General features: G+C 42.0%; 1 protein-coding gene across 7 annotated transcripts in view; it reads right to left on the bottom strand.

Annotated features, from left to right (window-relative positions):
* The window catches only part of FSD1L (fibronectin type III and SPRY domain containing 1 like), a 61830-nt gene extending 48551 nt beyond the window's left edge, over positions 1–13279 (bottom strand). For 3 of the 7 annotated variants that reach the window (XM_023629821.2, XM_070251252.1, XM_070251254.1), the window contains exons 1-2: positions 12404–12590; positions 475–570 (exon numbers count right to left, since the gene is read on the bottom strand). Coding sequence is in view for 3 of the 7 variants with exons in the window: in XM_023629819.2 (XP_023485587.1) it covers positions 475–570; positions 13082–13096 (111 nt within the window). In the remaining 4 variants the exon portion in view is untranslated. Of the gene's footprint in view, positions 1–474; positions 571–11354; positions 11514–12403; positions 12609–13081 lie in introns of those variants that run through there. The other 4 variants (XM_070251253.1, XM_023629819.2, XM_023629820.2 and 1 more) reach the window with 4 other exon arrangements.
* Positions 13280–14657: the final 1378 nt, after the last annotated feature.

Below are 14657 nucleotides of genomic sequence, written 5' to 3'. Positions count from 1 at the left end.
TGAGGCCATTTCCTTACACACTCCTCTCTCTCCTCATTGGACACTTCACCATTTACTTCTATGTTTTACTTTTATCTAGTTCTACAAGCAGATCTCTTACCGTCTACATTTTCCTTCTACTATTTACTGTAAAAGAAATGTTTAGCTTTCCAGTACTTTTGAAAGGTACAATTTTCTCTTAATTGGGATCAGAAAAGACAAACATAAAATGGAAAGGGACAAAAGTGAGAATTATAATATTCCCTAGCAACTACTAGTCCAGTTTTCTTTTCCATTACTATTTGATCCTTCCATGGAGAATACAGGAATAGCAAAGAAAGCATTTTTATTTATCTGCCATTTAAAAACCCTGCTCTCACCTCCATTAGTTTATAATCTAATCAATCATAATTGATGGAGTATATTTATACTTCTGATTTGACCCAACAATCATTTTTTGTGACAAATTTACACAAACTTTAAAAAGATTCATACCTGAACTCCTTTTAGTGTTTGATTTAGTGTATCAATAAAGTTCTGAATTTCATCATTTTTACTTGCCAAAGTTGAAATGATCCTTTGCAGAGCTTCCTAGGATTAAAAAAAAAATTAAATATTACAATATTTTAATAAAAGAGAATTGTAATTTCACAACAATTCTCTAAGCAAACCCTTTATGTAAGAGTCTATTATATAATAAATAGGAGCAATGGAAAGCTTCCCATTGTTCAAAATTTCCAAAGGCCTATAATTACAAAAGATGGAATATGTATTTGCACTGTTTTGAAATCTCTTATTCTTAGTACAACTTAATCATCATCATAACTTTCACATTGAAGATGATCAAATATTGCTTAATATCAACAGTATTATTTTAGGTCATAAGGCCATGGCAAAGGAAGAGAACTAAATCTTTAAACCTTGCAAAAACAAAAACAAAAGGAAGCCTCTAACACAGCCTCGGGATATGAGGAATAAAAGCAGAGAGACACTGAAATTTCACATTTTATTCATTTATGAAAATAAAACACATTTTAGAAATATGAAAGATAAATTTGTAGCTAAAATTACAACATGCATTGCAATATTTACAGATGCTACAGAACCACAATAAAGCAAGGAATTTTAGCAAATACCTCAGACTTTTTGATAATGCTTCCTATTTAAGTAAAATGGTTATTTCATTTCCCATACTCTCTAGTTCAGTGCTGCCCAATAAAATTTTCTACTATGATGGAAATGTCCTATATATGTGCTGTCCAATATGGTGTCACTAGCCACATGAAGTCAATGAGCTCTTGAAATGTGGACAGAGCAACTGAGGAACTAATTTATTATTTTTTACTTTAATTAATTTCATTTTTTATGACCACACGTGGAAGTACTGTCATGTTGGGCAGCACAGGTCCAGCTGTTTAATAAATCTTCATGGGTAGTAACAAGGAAATTCAAACAAGATACTTCCATTCTCAGTAAAAAGGAAATTTAAGTACTTTTACCTTTTAACTTCCCCAAAAGCACAAGCCTTGTTTCTGTAAGCACCTCAAGCACAAATATTCTAATTTTGTGTGATAAAGGTTCTCCTTAAAATAAAATCAGATATTGATAAAAGGCTATATATAAAGAGCTCAGGAAATAATCTGATAAAAAGGTAACACTTTTTATATAAATGTTCATAAAGCATTATTGCAGTTAAACATTAAAAATAATTACAACAGTCCTATTTAATTCTCACAACAATCGCTGGAGATAAGCAGGTGTCATCACCATCCTCGGGGCTGCCTAGAGCTCTCCGCTGTATTCACTTACCTGCACTATTTCTTCCCACCTTCACTGCCGGTGGCATGTTAGTATAGCACCACAATAAAGTTATGCTATGAGAGAAGACTGACACCAAAAGTTAGCCGCTTATCCTGTCAGTAGTTCTCCCAGAAACAGATGCACCAAGATATCAATACAAAGATGACCAAGAGAACGGCAGAACGGAGCCAGGACTTGGGGGAAGGGGGGCACAAGACTGGTATGGTAGTACAGAGATGGAGAAAAGGAGGCCAGAGGACTTGAGTCTTCCGAGTATTCATCCAAGAAGGCTCTATGTATATGTAAAAACTACACAATGGAACAGTTAAAAACGGTTCTGCACGGGGGCTGGCCCGGTGGCGCAGCGGTTAAGTTCGCACGTTCTGCTTCTCAGCGGCCTGGGGTTTGCCGGTTCGGATTCCGGGTGTGGACACGGCACGGCTTGGCATGCCATGCTGTGGTAGGCGTCCCACGTATAAAGTAGAGGAAGATGGGCATGATGTTAGCTCAGGGCCAGGATTCCTCAGCAAAAAAAGATGAGGACTGGCAGTAGTTAGCTCAGGGCTAAACTTCCTCAAAAAAAAAAAAAAAAAAACGGTTCTGCACAATCCTCAGACTGCATATAGTAAGCTTCAATTCAGACTGGGCTCTTTCTGGTTAATGGACTGTACCTGCCTCCCCATCCATCCTTCCTAATGGCAGAGTTATCCTTATTGTACAGATAAGAAAATGGAGATTCAACCAGTTGCCCCAAGTGACCCTGCTAGTAAGATAAATATGATGCTCAGTCTGTCTTTACCACTTTAGAATACTGTCTCTAAATCTAACCAATTTGCCCGTCACATAAAATACTCATACAATAAATTATATATTCTTTTTCAAATGTGGTTTGCTAGGGGGCCGGCCCAGTGACACAGCGGTTAAGTGTGCACGTTCCACTTCGGCATCCCAGGGTTCGCCAGTTCAGATCCCAGGTGTGGACATGGCACCGCTTGGCAAGCCATGCTGTAGTAGGCATCCCACATATAAAGTAGAGGAAGATGGGCAAGGATGTTAGCTCAGGGCCAGTCTTCCTCAGCAAAAAAGAGGAGGATTGGCAGCAGATGTTAGCTGAGGGCTAATCTTCCTCAAAAAAAAAAAAAGTAACAGAAACAGATAAAATTAATTTTAATATTTTACTTAACCCAACTGTTGCAAAATATTATCATTTCAACATGTAATCAATATTTAGCAATTACTGAGTCCCTTCCTTCTCTCCTTCTTTCCTTTCTTTTTGGTACTAAGTCTTAAAATCTAATGTGCCTTTTACACTTACAGCACATCTCAATTCAAATTGGTCACATTTCCACTGCTCAATAACCACATGTGGCTAGAAGCTACCATACTGGACAATACAACCTTAGAAGCCTATACCATCCAAATAGTCAATATATTTCAAAAAGTGGTGATAGGGCAAACACTCCATATTGATCTGCTTAATTTGCAATTAATAACAACCTAAAAGCTTTCTGAAATTCTTCTTGGAATACCAGAATTTCTATATGTGCTTATGTTATGCCAGATTCTTGAAATATAATAGCTATATGTGGATACAATCTAGAATGTTACAATCAAGTTTCTTTACCAGAATTTCACCAAGTTCTCAGTTTTTATTTATGTAAATATTACCACTAGAAATGGAAAGGTAATATTATAATATCACCACCTCTCAAAAGGAAAAAAAATCGGAGCATAAGCAGCACTCCTTTGGGATCCCCCTAATATTTACAACAAAGGGAGAAATACAATCTTCTCTCCCGTAAAACCTACACTACTCATTGTTTTCAGTTAGAAAGGACTCTCTGGGGATCACACAGAGTACAAACGTCCATGCCAAGGTTGACATGTGACAAAAACAAGACTGCACCTGAGGACAGCTGACGTGTAAGTCATACAAACTCAAAGAATCATCAGGATAATGCCATCCTTTGTGAATGGTACTGTTCTATACCTCCAAGATATAATACCCTTAGATTACAGTTAATCTTGCCTTTACCATTCCCCCTTAATTCATTCAAAATTCTGCTATCACCAGAGAATGAAAAGTGACTCTTCTCAACTTGTATTGGCCCAAGAAGTATTAACAGCAATACTTCTGAAAAGAAACCCCACAATCTCTGTGTTAAAGCTTTTGGGGGAACGGTATTCTACATGAATTACCTAAGGCTTTAAAAGTACTATACTCCCCCAGAAAGTGGTTGGGAAGGAAAGGTCTTTAAAGGCTGATAGACTATTTCTGGGAAAGATCACTTCATTCTTTGAAGAGAGAATACTCTATGGCTCACACTTTTAATTTACCTGGGAGTTCTAGTAAAGCATGAGGGTCCATCACGGAACACCTAGATAAAGGGTCCATGTCCTAAGAAAGGCAGCCTTGCCTTACTGCCAAAGTAACAAAGACTGAAGGCTGAGGGAGATTCCCAGGGAGGTGCTACTCCAATCCCTAGGGCAGGAGAGCTTCAGAGCCTTTGCTGTAACAACCACCACTGAGATGCTGGAAGGATGGACAAGCCAGCTGCAGAGGGCTGTGGAGCCTCAGAATTTAGGTCACCTATATTTTCACAGCTACCAAATGCATCAGTAAACATGGCTGCAGAAGAAGCAATCATCCAGACGAGTAACTGTCAGAACCCAAAGTAACCAATATGACCTTGGTAGCTAATGCAGATAAAGTGCTGCTTCTACCCTAAGCTATTCTCAGCTTAGAACAAAAAAAGGGCAGTATCCTGAAAGTGTCCCAAAGGCAGGCTGCTGAGACGAGGACTCCAGAAGCTCTGAAGCCACTTGCCCTTTACTCTGTTGTTGTGGAGAGGATAAGCAATTGCAAAAGAGTGCAATCAAGGGCTCACATGGAGTATGCTACTACAATGGGGGGGGTCATCAGGGAGGGCTGAGAAGTAAATCACGAAGGGGACTAGGGCTTCAAGAATTCTGGACCTCACAAGGACATGGACTGGCTAGATCCAGGGTGGAAATGGCACGAAGACAGAAAGAACTAAGGAGCTTGGAGCTCCATAGAACTGGAAAACAAATTACAAGGGACCAAAATATTTAAGACAAACTACCACCAACACCAAAACTTATAAAAACTAAAGGATTAGGATTATATGAGCTGAGTTCTGAAACTTCAACCTAGCTTGTGTATGTGACATAAGGCTAAAGTCTTCTCTAGGTGGTGGGAGTCAGGGAAGAGGTGTCTTCAGGGATAGTGTGAGCCTAACACAGGAGGTATGCAAGGGGAGGCTGGTTGAATAGGTACCAAATTCAGCAGAATTTTTTAAAAGTGTTTTCTAAATACGGTAGGCAACATGCCAGCGCAGGTAATCTATATACTCTGTATTCTGAAACTTAGAGAAAGAGGCAGAAAAGAATTAAAAGATAACATAATGCATTAAATTTTCTACCCCACTCTACCCCGGCAGGGCCTCCAAATCAATAGCTGCTATAAGGAAGACACAAGTAATTGATAAAGATGAAGAGGAAATGCAAAGCTAAAAATCTCAATGAATGTGATATAAGCTGCACACAAACAGCACCATTATATACAGTGGCTCTCCTCTGAGCTCCAAACCATTTAACCCAACCGCTCACCTGAAATCCCCAACTACATGTCTCACAAGCACTCCAAAACTCAACACATCATGATGTCCCCCTCTAAACCCAAGCCAGTGTTCTCTCTTTGCAAATGGCACCAGCAGCTGCAAAACCAGAAACCTAGGCCATCATCATATCCTCTCCTCATTTTTGTTCTGCATGCAGTCATCAAGTTCTGTAGATTTTACCCCTAAATAGTGCTACAATCACTACCACTGTCTTAGTACAAGTCAATAGCATATCTCAATTTATGCTCTTGCAAAACTTCTTAACTGGCCTCTGATCCATTCTCTCTCTCCAATAATTAGTTCTCTACACTGCAGCTCTGGGATATGATAGCATCACTCTTCCTGCTTACTAATCTTCAATGGCTTCACACTGGTCCTTAGATAAAATCGAAAATCTTTTAACACTACCTGTTAACATGACCTTTCATAATCTGTAAGACCCTGAATGATCTTCTCATTACCTACTTCCCCTGCTTCAATTCACACAGACTTCCTCTCTCTTGCTGTATTCCAGCTGCAGCAGCCTGCTCTAAGTTTCTCTTATATGCCTTGCTTCTCACATTTATCAGTTCCTCTACCTGTAACCACTGTTCTAAAACATATACAAAATGTATTGTTATAGAATAAGTCCATTGTGATATATATTTGCCTCATTTCTTTTATTATCAAAACCTGACGGTGAAGGAGGGCGAAGACAACTTTCATCTGCTCCGTGAGATTCTATCAACCTGAAAGGGTCTCAGATTTCATCTCAGATCTCAAGTTTCCCATTACCTTCCAAACACTGATGGATAAAGTGATAGACAGACATAGACAGATAAGGTCATATAAATTATCTGAAGCTTATCTACATCAGATAATTGTATTTTACAAGACTTAAGGTGGCCAAGACTAAAGGTTCTAGGTGATATAGGTCCAAAGATATGCTTTGACAAAATTCTGCTGGATCACAGTAAAATATATAGAAAACAGGTGTTCAGAGGAAGTGTGCACAGGCAATGTCAGCCATTAACCCTTGGTCATGCACAACAGTTACTAGGACCTCGGAAAAACCTACTGTATCAGGATTAAGCCTCTCAATTACTCGACTACGAAATTAGGCTAAAGTAACTGCTATTCTAACAAGAAGAATTGTTTTATACACCCCAGCCAAGCATGACTGCAATCATTCCCATGGAATGGATCAAAGTAATCTGGGATATACAAGGCATGAGGTACCCTCTTCAAAGGAGCATAGCTTAAAGTTATGCTTATAGTCATGATAAATTATGTGATATAAAAGCAAAATCAACAGACTGAACAAAATAATAATAACCCTTTTATACTTTTAAGGGTCAAGCCCTATCTTAAGCTCTTCACAGTTATTAATTCATCTAATCCTCTCAAGAATCCTATGAGGTAGGATACTATAATTATCCCCGTTTTCCCAATGCAGAAGCTGAGGTATAGAGAGGTTAAGAAGCTTGCCCAGGATCTCAGAGCTAATATGTGGCAGAGCCAGGATTCAAATTAAGGCAGTCTGACTCGTGAGTCTGTGCTCTTAACTATTACACTGTACTACCTGAAAGACCAGAAAGATCAGCAGTTCACGAAAAGGAGGTCAGAACATCCAAGGGCACCAAAAGGACTATGATTTTACCTCAAGATTGAAAAAAACCGGAACTGATCAACAGGTGGTAACACATACCACCCTGTCAGACAGAAGGGCTACAGAAAGAGCCATTCTTACTACAGGCATATCATCTCCTAAGTGTGAGAACATGATGACTTTCACCATTTGAAATGGTATGGTTCTACTGGTTTTAGCTTAACATACGTTAAGATGACAAATTTAAATGTGTCTTAATTCTGCTCTATCCAACAAAAAACTCTGCCAACTTGGGCTACTTAACTGGAAACTATCCAGTGCAAAATTGTGATGCAGAAACTTCCTGCTCTTATAACCAGTGGCAGAAAGCCATTAACCCCAAGTTTATATGCTACTCTGAATCTGAGGGCACCAATAACCAAGTGGTCATAACTAAAGAAACACTCTGACATAAGGGTTTCCCACCAGTGTCTACTCAGACCAGGAGAAGATTTCTGATTCAAATGCTACATTAGTTTTCCAGACATTTCAGATACACAAATCTAGAATCACTGCACATATCACTAATGAATCTACAATTTAAGGGAGTCAGAGTATTATTACAGCCTTTTCAGTTAGTATTCATTAAGCACTTTCTAGGCATTGTACTAAGCTGTTAATATCTTTTCAATCATCACAATAGATTTTTTAAGAGTAGTATTTGTCTTTGTATTTTACGGGTGAAGAAAGGTAAGGTTAGAGAAGTTAGGAACCTTTCTAGGTCACACAGCTATCAAGCGGCAGTTGCAATTTAAACCCAGGAAGCTGCCTCCAGAGCCTGTCCTTTCACACTGCCCTAGGCTGCATACACTGCTGGGGACTTGACAGAACAATCACAGGGTTCCTACAACCAGAGCAAAGAAATCAATGAACCCAGCCGACAACGTTCCTGGAAAATACCCTAAAGCCACCAGGAAGCTTGCCACCCGCATCAATCCAGACCACAGACCTCTCCTTTGAATTAGGTAACAAGAGTTGAAATCCAAAAGCTCTGTCTAGCTAATAAACTAGACAACCAGAATCTTACCAGTTGATCATAGCTATGGCAACACAAACAAGAGTACTGTGCTCACATGTGATGCAAGAAGCTGGGAAAGGAGAACGAAACATTGTTGCAGAGTTGAGGAATACAAGCAGAAACAGCTAACTGGTAGAAAGCTACGCCCTCTCTAACAGTGAAACGGTTAGGAATGCCACCCGTATACAGATGCAACCAAGGTGAACCACAGAAAAAAAATCCAGTGAAAGACCTGGTGGGGAATAATTGCCTTTCAACCCTGAGCCCAGGTGTAAGATATGAGGGCAGAAGACGAGGTATCCTCCCATCTAGGATCTGAGGAAACAGCGTGTCAGAGGCTGAAGAAGGCTTATCCACGTTCAGGGACCTTTGAACTTGCTGTTCCATCCACTGAAGTATAAGAAGCTTGTATTTAGCCAAGGAAACCAGAGGTCCCACCATCTAATTAAGGGAGGGGGAGTAAGAGATGGGGGTACTCTCAGGGACTGCTAGCAGCAGTACAAAATGACACAAATGCCTTCTGAAGGGCAACTTGGCAATATACATCAAAAAATTTTCAAAAGTAAAAAATGAAGATATCTGTATTTAAATACAGTGATCATGATTAGGTCAGCATGGTCCTTTGAAGAGGGCATTTCATGCCTTGTACATTCCAGATTACCTGGATCCATTCCATGTGAATGACTGTGCTGGTGCTTGGCTGGGATGTATGAAACCCCACTTACACTTTCCTGTTCACACCTCTAAAGATTTTATTTTTCCTTTTTCTCCCCAAAACCCCCCGGTATATAGCTGCACATTTTTAGTTGTAGGCCCTTTTAGTTGTGGCATGTGGGATGCCGCCTCAGCATGGCCTGATGAGCGGTGCCATGCCCGCGCCCAGGATCCGAACCAGCAACACCCCAGGCCGCCAAAGCAGAGCGCACGAACTTAACCACTTGACCAAGGGGCCAGCCCCCACAGCTCTACTTTAGAAAGCTAAGACTCCCCCTCAAAAAAGAAAAAGAGCTGGAGAGAGGGGAGATATATATACTACAGAAAAATAACAACTTGATTTGGGGCAGCAAGCGACTAAATTCCAGGGTTTTACCCAAATCATATTCTATATTTTCTACCAATTATTTTCACTAGACTTAACTAGCTTCTTTAAAAAAAAACTGGGTGTTTATTCCTGTTAACATCTTAAGTTTTAATTATCTTTATATACCACCATTTAAAGGCAAAGGATTCAGGCCAGAAGGGTGATAATGAAAAAAGCTTAGGTTGTGAAGAAAGACCTGGTTTGAATGCAGACTACCATTTGCTAGCTGTGTGACTCTGAGAAAGTCACTTAACCTCTCTGAGTTTCATTAGCCATACCTGTGCAACAGGAATAAGCTACTGTGAGAGTTTAAAGCAGTCTAACACAATCTTGGAGGCAGAACAGGACTCAAACTTCATTTCTCTTTCCTTTCCTGAGGAAACAATATTTTTTTTTTACTGAGAAGAATGAGTACTTTTGGAACATGAGACAGTTGGTTGGGTGTCTGGAGGTCTTTGAACTGGTAGGGTATGAGATGAAGGCAAAGGATAGCAAACCCCTGGGTAGAGGAGAAAACCGAAATAAGGAAACCAACGTAGACATACTACTTGCTGCTGGTTGTCACGCTTTAATACTCCCCTACTCAGTTCCATCTCCCCAATCTAGGTGTGTCCAGTCTCGTCCAGTCAAGCCTCACTTGACTACCACTACCCCTTTCCAAGTAAAAAATAAAGAAAAGCAGGAAAAAGTGGGGAAAAGGAAACAACTGACAACATATGCTCTCCGAGACATCCTTCCTCTGGGATCCCTTCCCCCTCTCTCTCCACGTTATTATTCCTACAGCATGTATCTTTCCTAGAAACGCAACCCCTCTGAATGTGAATGATCTCCTGCACAAAAAATTTAACTCCATCAAATTCTAAGTGCCAAGATTCCAGAAAGGTGTAAATGTCTTATTTGTTTCAATGGTTTCTTTGAATATACACATTTCATCAGGTAAAGAAACCTTTGAGATTTTATCTTAAAACCACTTAAGGACATAATCAAAAGGTCTGGGTATCAAACAAAGCCACCTATCCATAACACATCCTGCCCACAAAAGCGACCCAGAAACTCCATATAAACAAACTCCCTCTGTTTATTTCTAGAACATAATACTGTGGTCTTCTGTCTCCAACAGGACGCCTTACATACCCAAGGCAATGATGTTTTCTTCCTCTGCTCAAACAGAGCATCTGTTGCTAACACGACACTGAAGTCCAAGTTATTTTCACAGACAAAAAAGCAGCTGGTCAAGCTAATCCACTTGCTGACTAGCCACCATCAAGCTTCTGTAAGACTGTCCAGCTAACTTAACCTCCATTGTCAGATTGCATGAGTCAGAACTTTCAATCCTCTTTCAATTAGGATTTAACAACTCTCCTTTGGTATCACCATTTGAAATCATTTATTAAAAAGGTAAAAACAGAATACATACTTTAAAATGTAAGGACAAAGGTAAAAAATGGCTAGACTGGATTAGAAAAATAGTTACACAAATTATCAACAAAAACAGTTATTTTGAAGTCGGGGTTATGAAATTAATAACAACAGCTAACAGTACTTACGTGTGCTAGGCACCAAGTGATTTTTAAAAATTAACACAATCCTCACGATAACCCTTTGAGATTAAGTACAATTATTATCTCTGTTTTATAGACAAGGAAATAGAGAGACACAGCAAATTATCCAAGTTCTTTCAGCTCATAAACAGGACTGGAGACGAGGTTCCAGAACTATCCTCTTAGTAATTTAAAGTCCAAATCCCAATGCTTTACAAACAGGTACATATTCAAGCCATGTCACCCTTTGCCACTTGCAGTACCTAACCATTTTCCTTACACTGACTAAGGTACCATCCCTGCTACTATTGTCATTGTAACATTATGTAGCAGGAAAGAAAAATCATGCCACAGGTATACAACTTACTGTCTTATTTAAAGAGAAATAAATATCCCGTTTAGTTCCTTATTAGTTGAGGTATATAATTGATTCTGCAGTAATTTATGAGAAAAGGATGCTCAAATTCAGAGCACTAAATTGGTCATAAGCATCAACACCAGATACTCGTTTTAAGCTATAAAACAAAGCGCTTTTTTATTAGAAATATTATTTGATACCACCAACAAAATTCAACAGATTTTCTAATATTGAAAAGTTGATTCTCAAAGTTATCACAAATTAAGATACATTAGTATCACTAGGAAAGAACAGCTAATTCCTTGCTACCTCTAGGGAAACTGCACACGGTAGGTGTAGGGACTCGAATGTATCATTTAGAATGAGACCAAATAAGTTCAGATCTTAGCCTTATGGCCACTGGTATGACTTGCAGGAGTCACAACGTCCAAACTTGAGTCCTCATTAAAGTGAGGGACAATGCACGCCCTGGCAAAACAAGATAATCTATATTAAAATACTGTTTTCAATTACATTTTACAGCGCACAGAGTATTTCAGCACTTATTCTTTTTGAAAACTTTAAAATGCTGCATAAGTTTTCATAATGAATTATTTTACCTGACTTTGACAACAACCCTATATAAAACAGTCTTACTTCCACTGCATAGATGAGGAAACAGATTAATCACAGTTAAGTGATCTGCGCCATATCACAGAGCTAGTAAATAGCAGTATGGAAACCAAGTCTCTGGACTTGAAGTCTCTGCCCTGAACGAAGGTCCACTCGGATATCTTATGATTTTTACCTAAAAAGTTAAATAAGCTGTAAAATGTTTTACAAATTTAGGAAGACATGTTTTAAACATATATTCAAAACACACAAAATGTAATTTTTTTAAGTGTCTTACTGTTATCCAGCCCACCAACCCCATAAGCCATTAACCACAGCCCTGCTCCCAATAGTCATGGAAATAAAAATTGAGTATATCCAATCAGTTTCAAGATGCACACATACAATGAAATCACGTGCACTTTTGCTAAATACTATAATAGTCAAGGCTTAGCACATCTTTACACTATTCTCTCATGCCCCCAGGGCTCCTCAAGAAGGTTAATCCAGGCAAAATTACAGAAAACATTATTCTAATAAGTCTTTCCAGTGCTTTCTATCTAATAATAGAAAAGAATGGCCTCTTGGATATGCCCTTGTTTTCCCCTGCTCCATTATTAATAACCCTCGTGTTTCCTTCCTATACAGTACTATATTTCAATTACCATAATCTAACAAAGAGAACAGGGTGGTCGATTTCTACATACGGATTATGACTGAACATTAGTAACTCACTTCTAATTGTATTCAAAACATTGACTACGTACTCTATTTTTTTCTTAATTGAAACGGCTAGTTCTGTATATCCTCTCCTTAACTTGTTCAGAAAGTATAAAACATGCCACAACAGCCGCTAAGGTAACGGACCAGCAACACTGAACTGATCGAAGAGGGTGGGACCGCTGCCCCAACAACCGTCGGTCTTTTCCCTCAATTCAACCGACACTCAACACTGGGACCTGCTTAAGAACTAGTCACGAGGGGGCGGGGGGCGGTACTAGGGAGGCTGGGTTCTACAGAAGCACGTATTGTGGCAAGAGGAGAACGACTGGGTGGAGGCAAGAGCATCAGCAGGGAGACCCCGTGTGCCTCGCGTCCCTCATCTGCTGGGGAGGGATAAACCCTCGCTAGCACGCTGGAAGGATGCAAGAACCAAAGAAGGCCTGGAGCGCTGCAGAAAAGGATTGCAGAAAATATGGGACGGCTCCTATCCGCCCTCAGGAGCCAGAGCCCCGGACCAGGTGCGCGGCAGAGGCCAGCCTGGGTCACCGGGCGTGGTCCCCGCAGTCCTGCGGGCGCCGCTGCGCTCCCGCCGGGGCCGGGGTACCTCGCCTTCCACCGCCACCGCCGCCGCCACCGCTCCGCGCGCCCCCCGCCCACCCTGCCGGGCGCCCCGCCCACCCTCCGCCGGGCCTGGGTGGCCCCGGCCCCCTGGCCCCGCTTACTTTCTGCGAGTCCATGGCCAGAGGCTAAGGCCGCTGGGCCCGAGAGCGCGTCGCAGAACCGTGCGAGGAGGCGGAGGGGATGGGACACGCCAAGACCGCTCCCCGCGGCCGCAGGTCCTGCCGGCCGCCGCCGCCCCAGCCCCAGCCCGCACCGGCGCCGCCCGGCCCCGCCCCGTCCGCGCCCAGCCCGCGCGCGCCGCCGTCGCGCCGCGGTTGCCAGGGTGAAAGGGCGGCCCGCAGCAGGGAGGGGGCTAGGAGCGCCCGCGCCTGCGCGCTGCCGCCGGCCGGAGCAGGGAGGGGGTGTTAGGTCCCGGAGGGAGTGACTGACAGAGAGTGCTCCCCCCTAGGTCCTGCGGGTTCTTCGAAGGCGCCTCTCCTTCCTTCCCCCATCCTTTTTCCTCCAGCGTGCGCGATCGCTGCAGGCCTTGGAATGGACCACTGGGCATCCTGCAGCCAGGCCGGTGGGGAGGCCACGGGAAGGGCAGCTCTGGCCCTGGAGACAGATCAGCCCCCTCTCCATCCTGCGGGTATCTGAAGCAGCTCCCTACGCTGGCCTTGGAGGAGCAGCCAGGCCAGACCAGGCCCAGTTGTCCACTGTGAAGGGAAGGGCTGGAATGGGAATGTGGTGGAAACATGGGAAAGGCCTGCAGGACCGTGGCAGAAACATGGGTAGACTGTGGAACCTGGTAGACTTTTCCTAGAGAACCCACCCCCCCACGCCCCCCCTCCGGACACCTTGCAACCTGTGATTTTGAGCAAGTCACTCTCCTTGAGCCTGTTTCATATTCGGTAAAAAAAAGAGAAATCATGCTGACTTTGCAGAGCATCGTGAGGATTAAATAACATATTTGAAGTGCCCAGTACATACTTAATGCTCAGTAAGTTATAGTTATTGGTGGGGAGCTAGGACCTGCTCAGTCTGAACTGAGGGGACCTTGAGGACTGTAGAAAGCTTGGGAAGGTAGGCTTGGAAATGTGCTTCCCCGAGCAGACAGGCTTCATCCTCCATTCCAATGTCCCTGGAAAGGCTCGGAAAAGTTCACCTGGGCACTCCTTTCTAAGGAGGGAACAAAAGAGAAAGATACATTGAGTACCTATTAGGTATAGCTCTACGAACGGAAAATTCAGCAGTGACAAGGCCCTGCTCTCACTTGGAGAGCTTGCAATCTAGTATGGGAGGCTGACAGATAGATAGATAGATAGATAGAAAAATAAACAGCATGCGGTGGTTAGAGATACTATAAAGAAATATTGCATGGGGTAAATGGACTCAGAATTGTGAGGGCTGCATTTTCCGTAGGAAGGTCACTGAAGGCCTTTCTCAGGAGTGAGCTGAATGAGGTGAGAGAATGAGCCATACAAAGATCTGGGGAAGAACATTCTAGACAGAAGGAACAGCAAATACAAAGGCCATGAGAGGGCATGAGTTCTATGTTTAAGAAACAGCATTTATCCTACCAGGCTGTAACTATCTCTATACATGGCTCTCCCGGACTATGCTGTTATTGCCATGTGGGTCGAGATTTCTTTTACGCATATCTGTATTCCCAGCACAGGGCCTGCCGTCTGGTATGCA

Source organism: Equus caballus, chromosome 25, assembly GCF_041296265.1.
Source record: "Equus caballus isolate H_3958 breed thoroughbred chromosome 25, TB-T2T, whole genome shotgun sequence".
NCBI lineage: Eukaryota > Metazoa > Chordata > Mammalia > Perissodactyla > Equidae > Equus > Equus caballus.
This window is presented reverse-complemented; position numbering and strand designations above follow the sequence as displayed.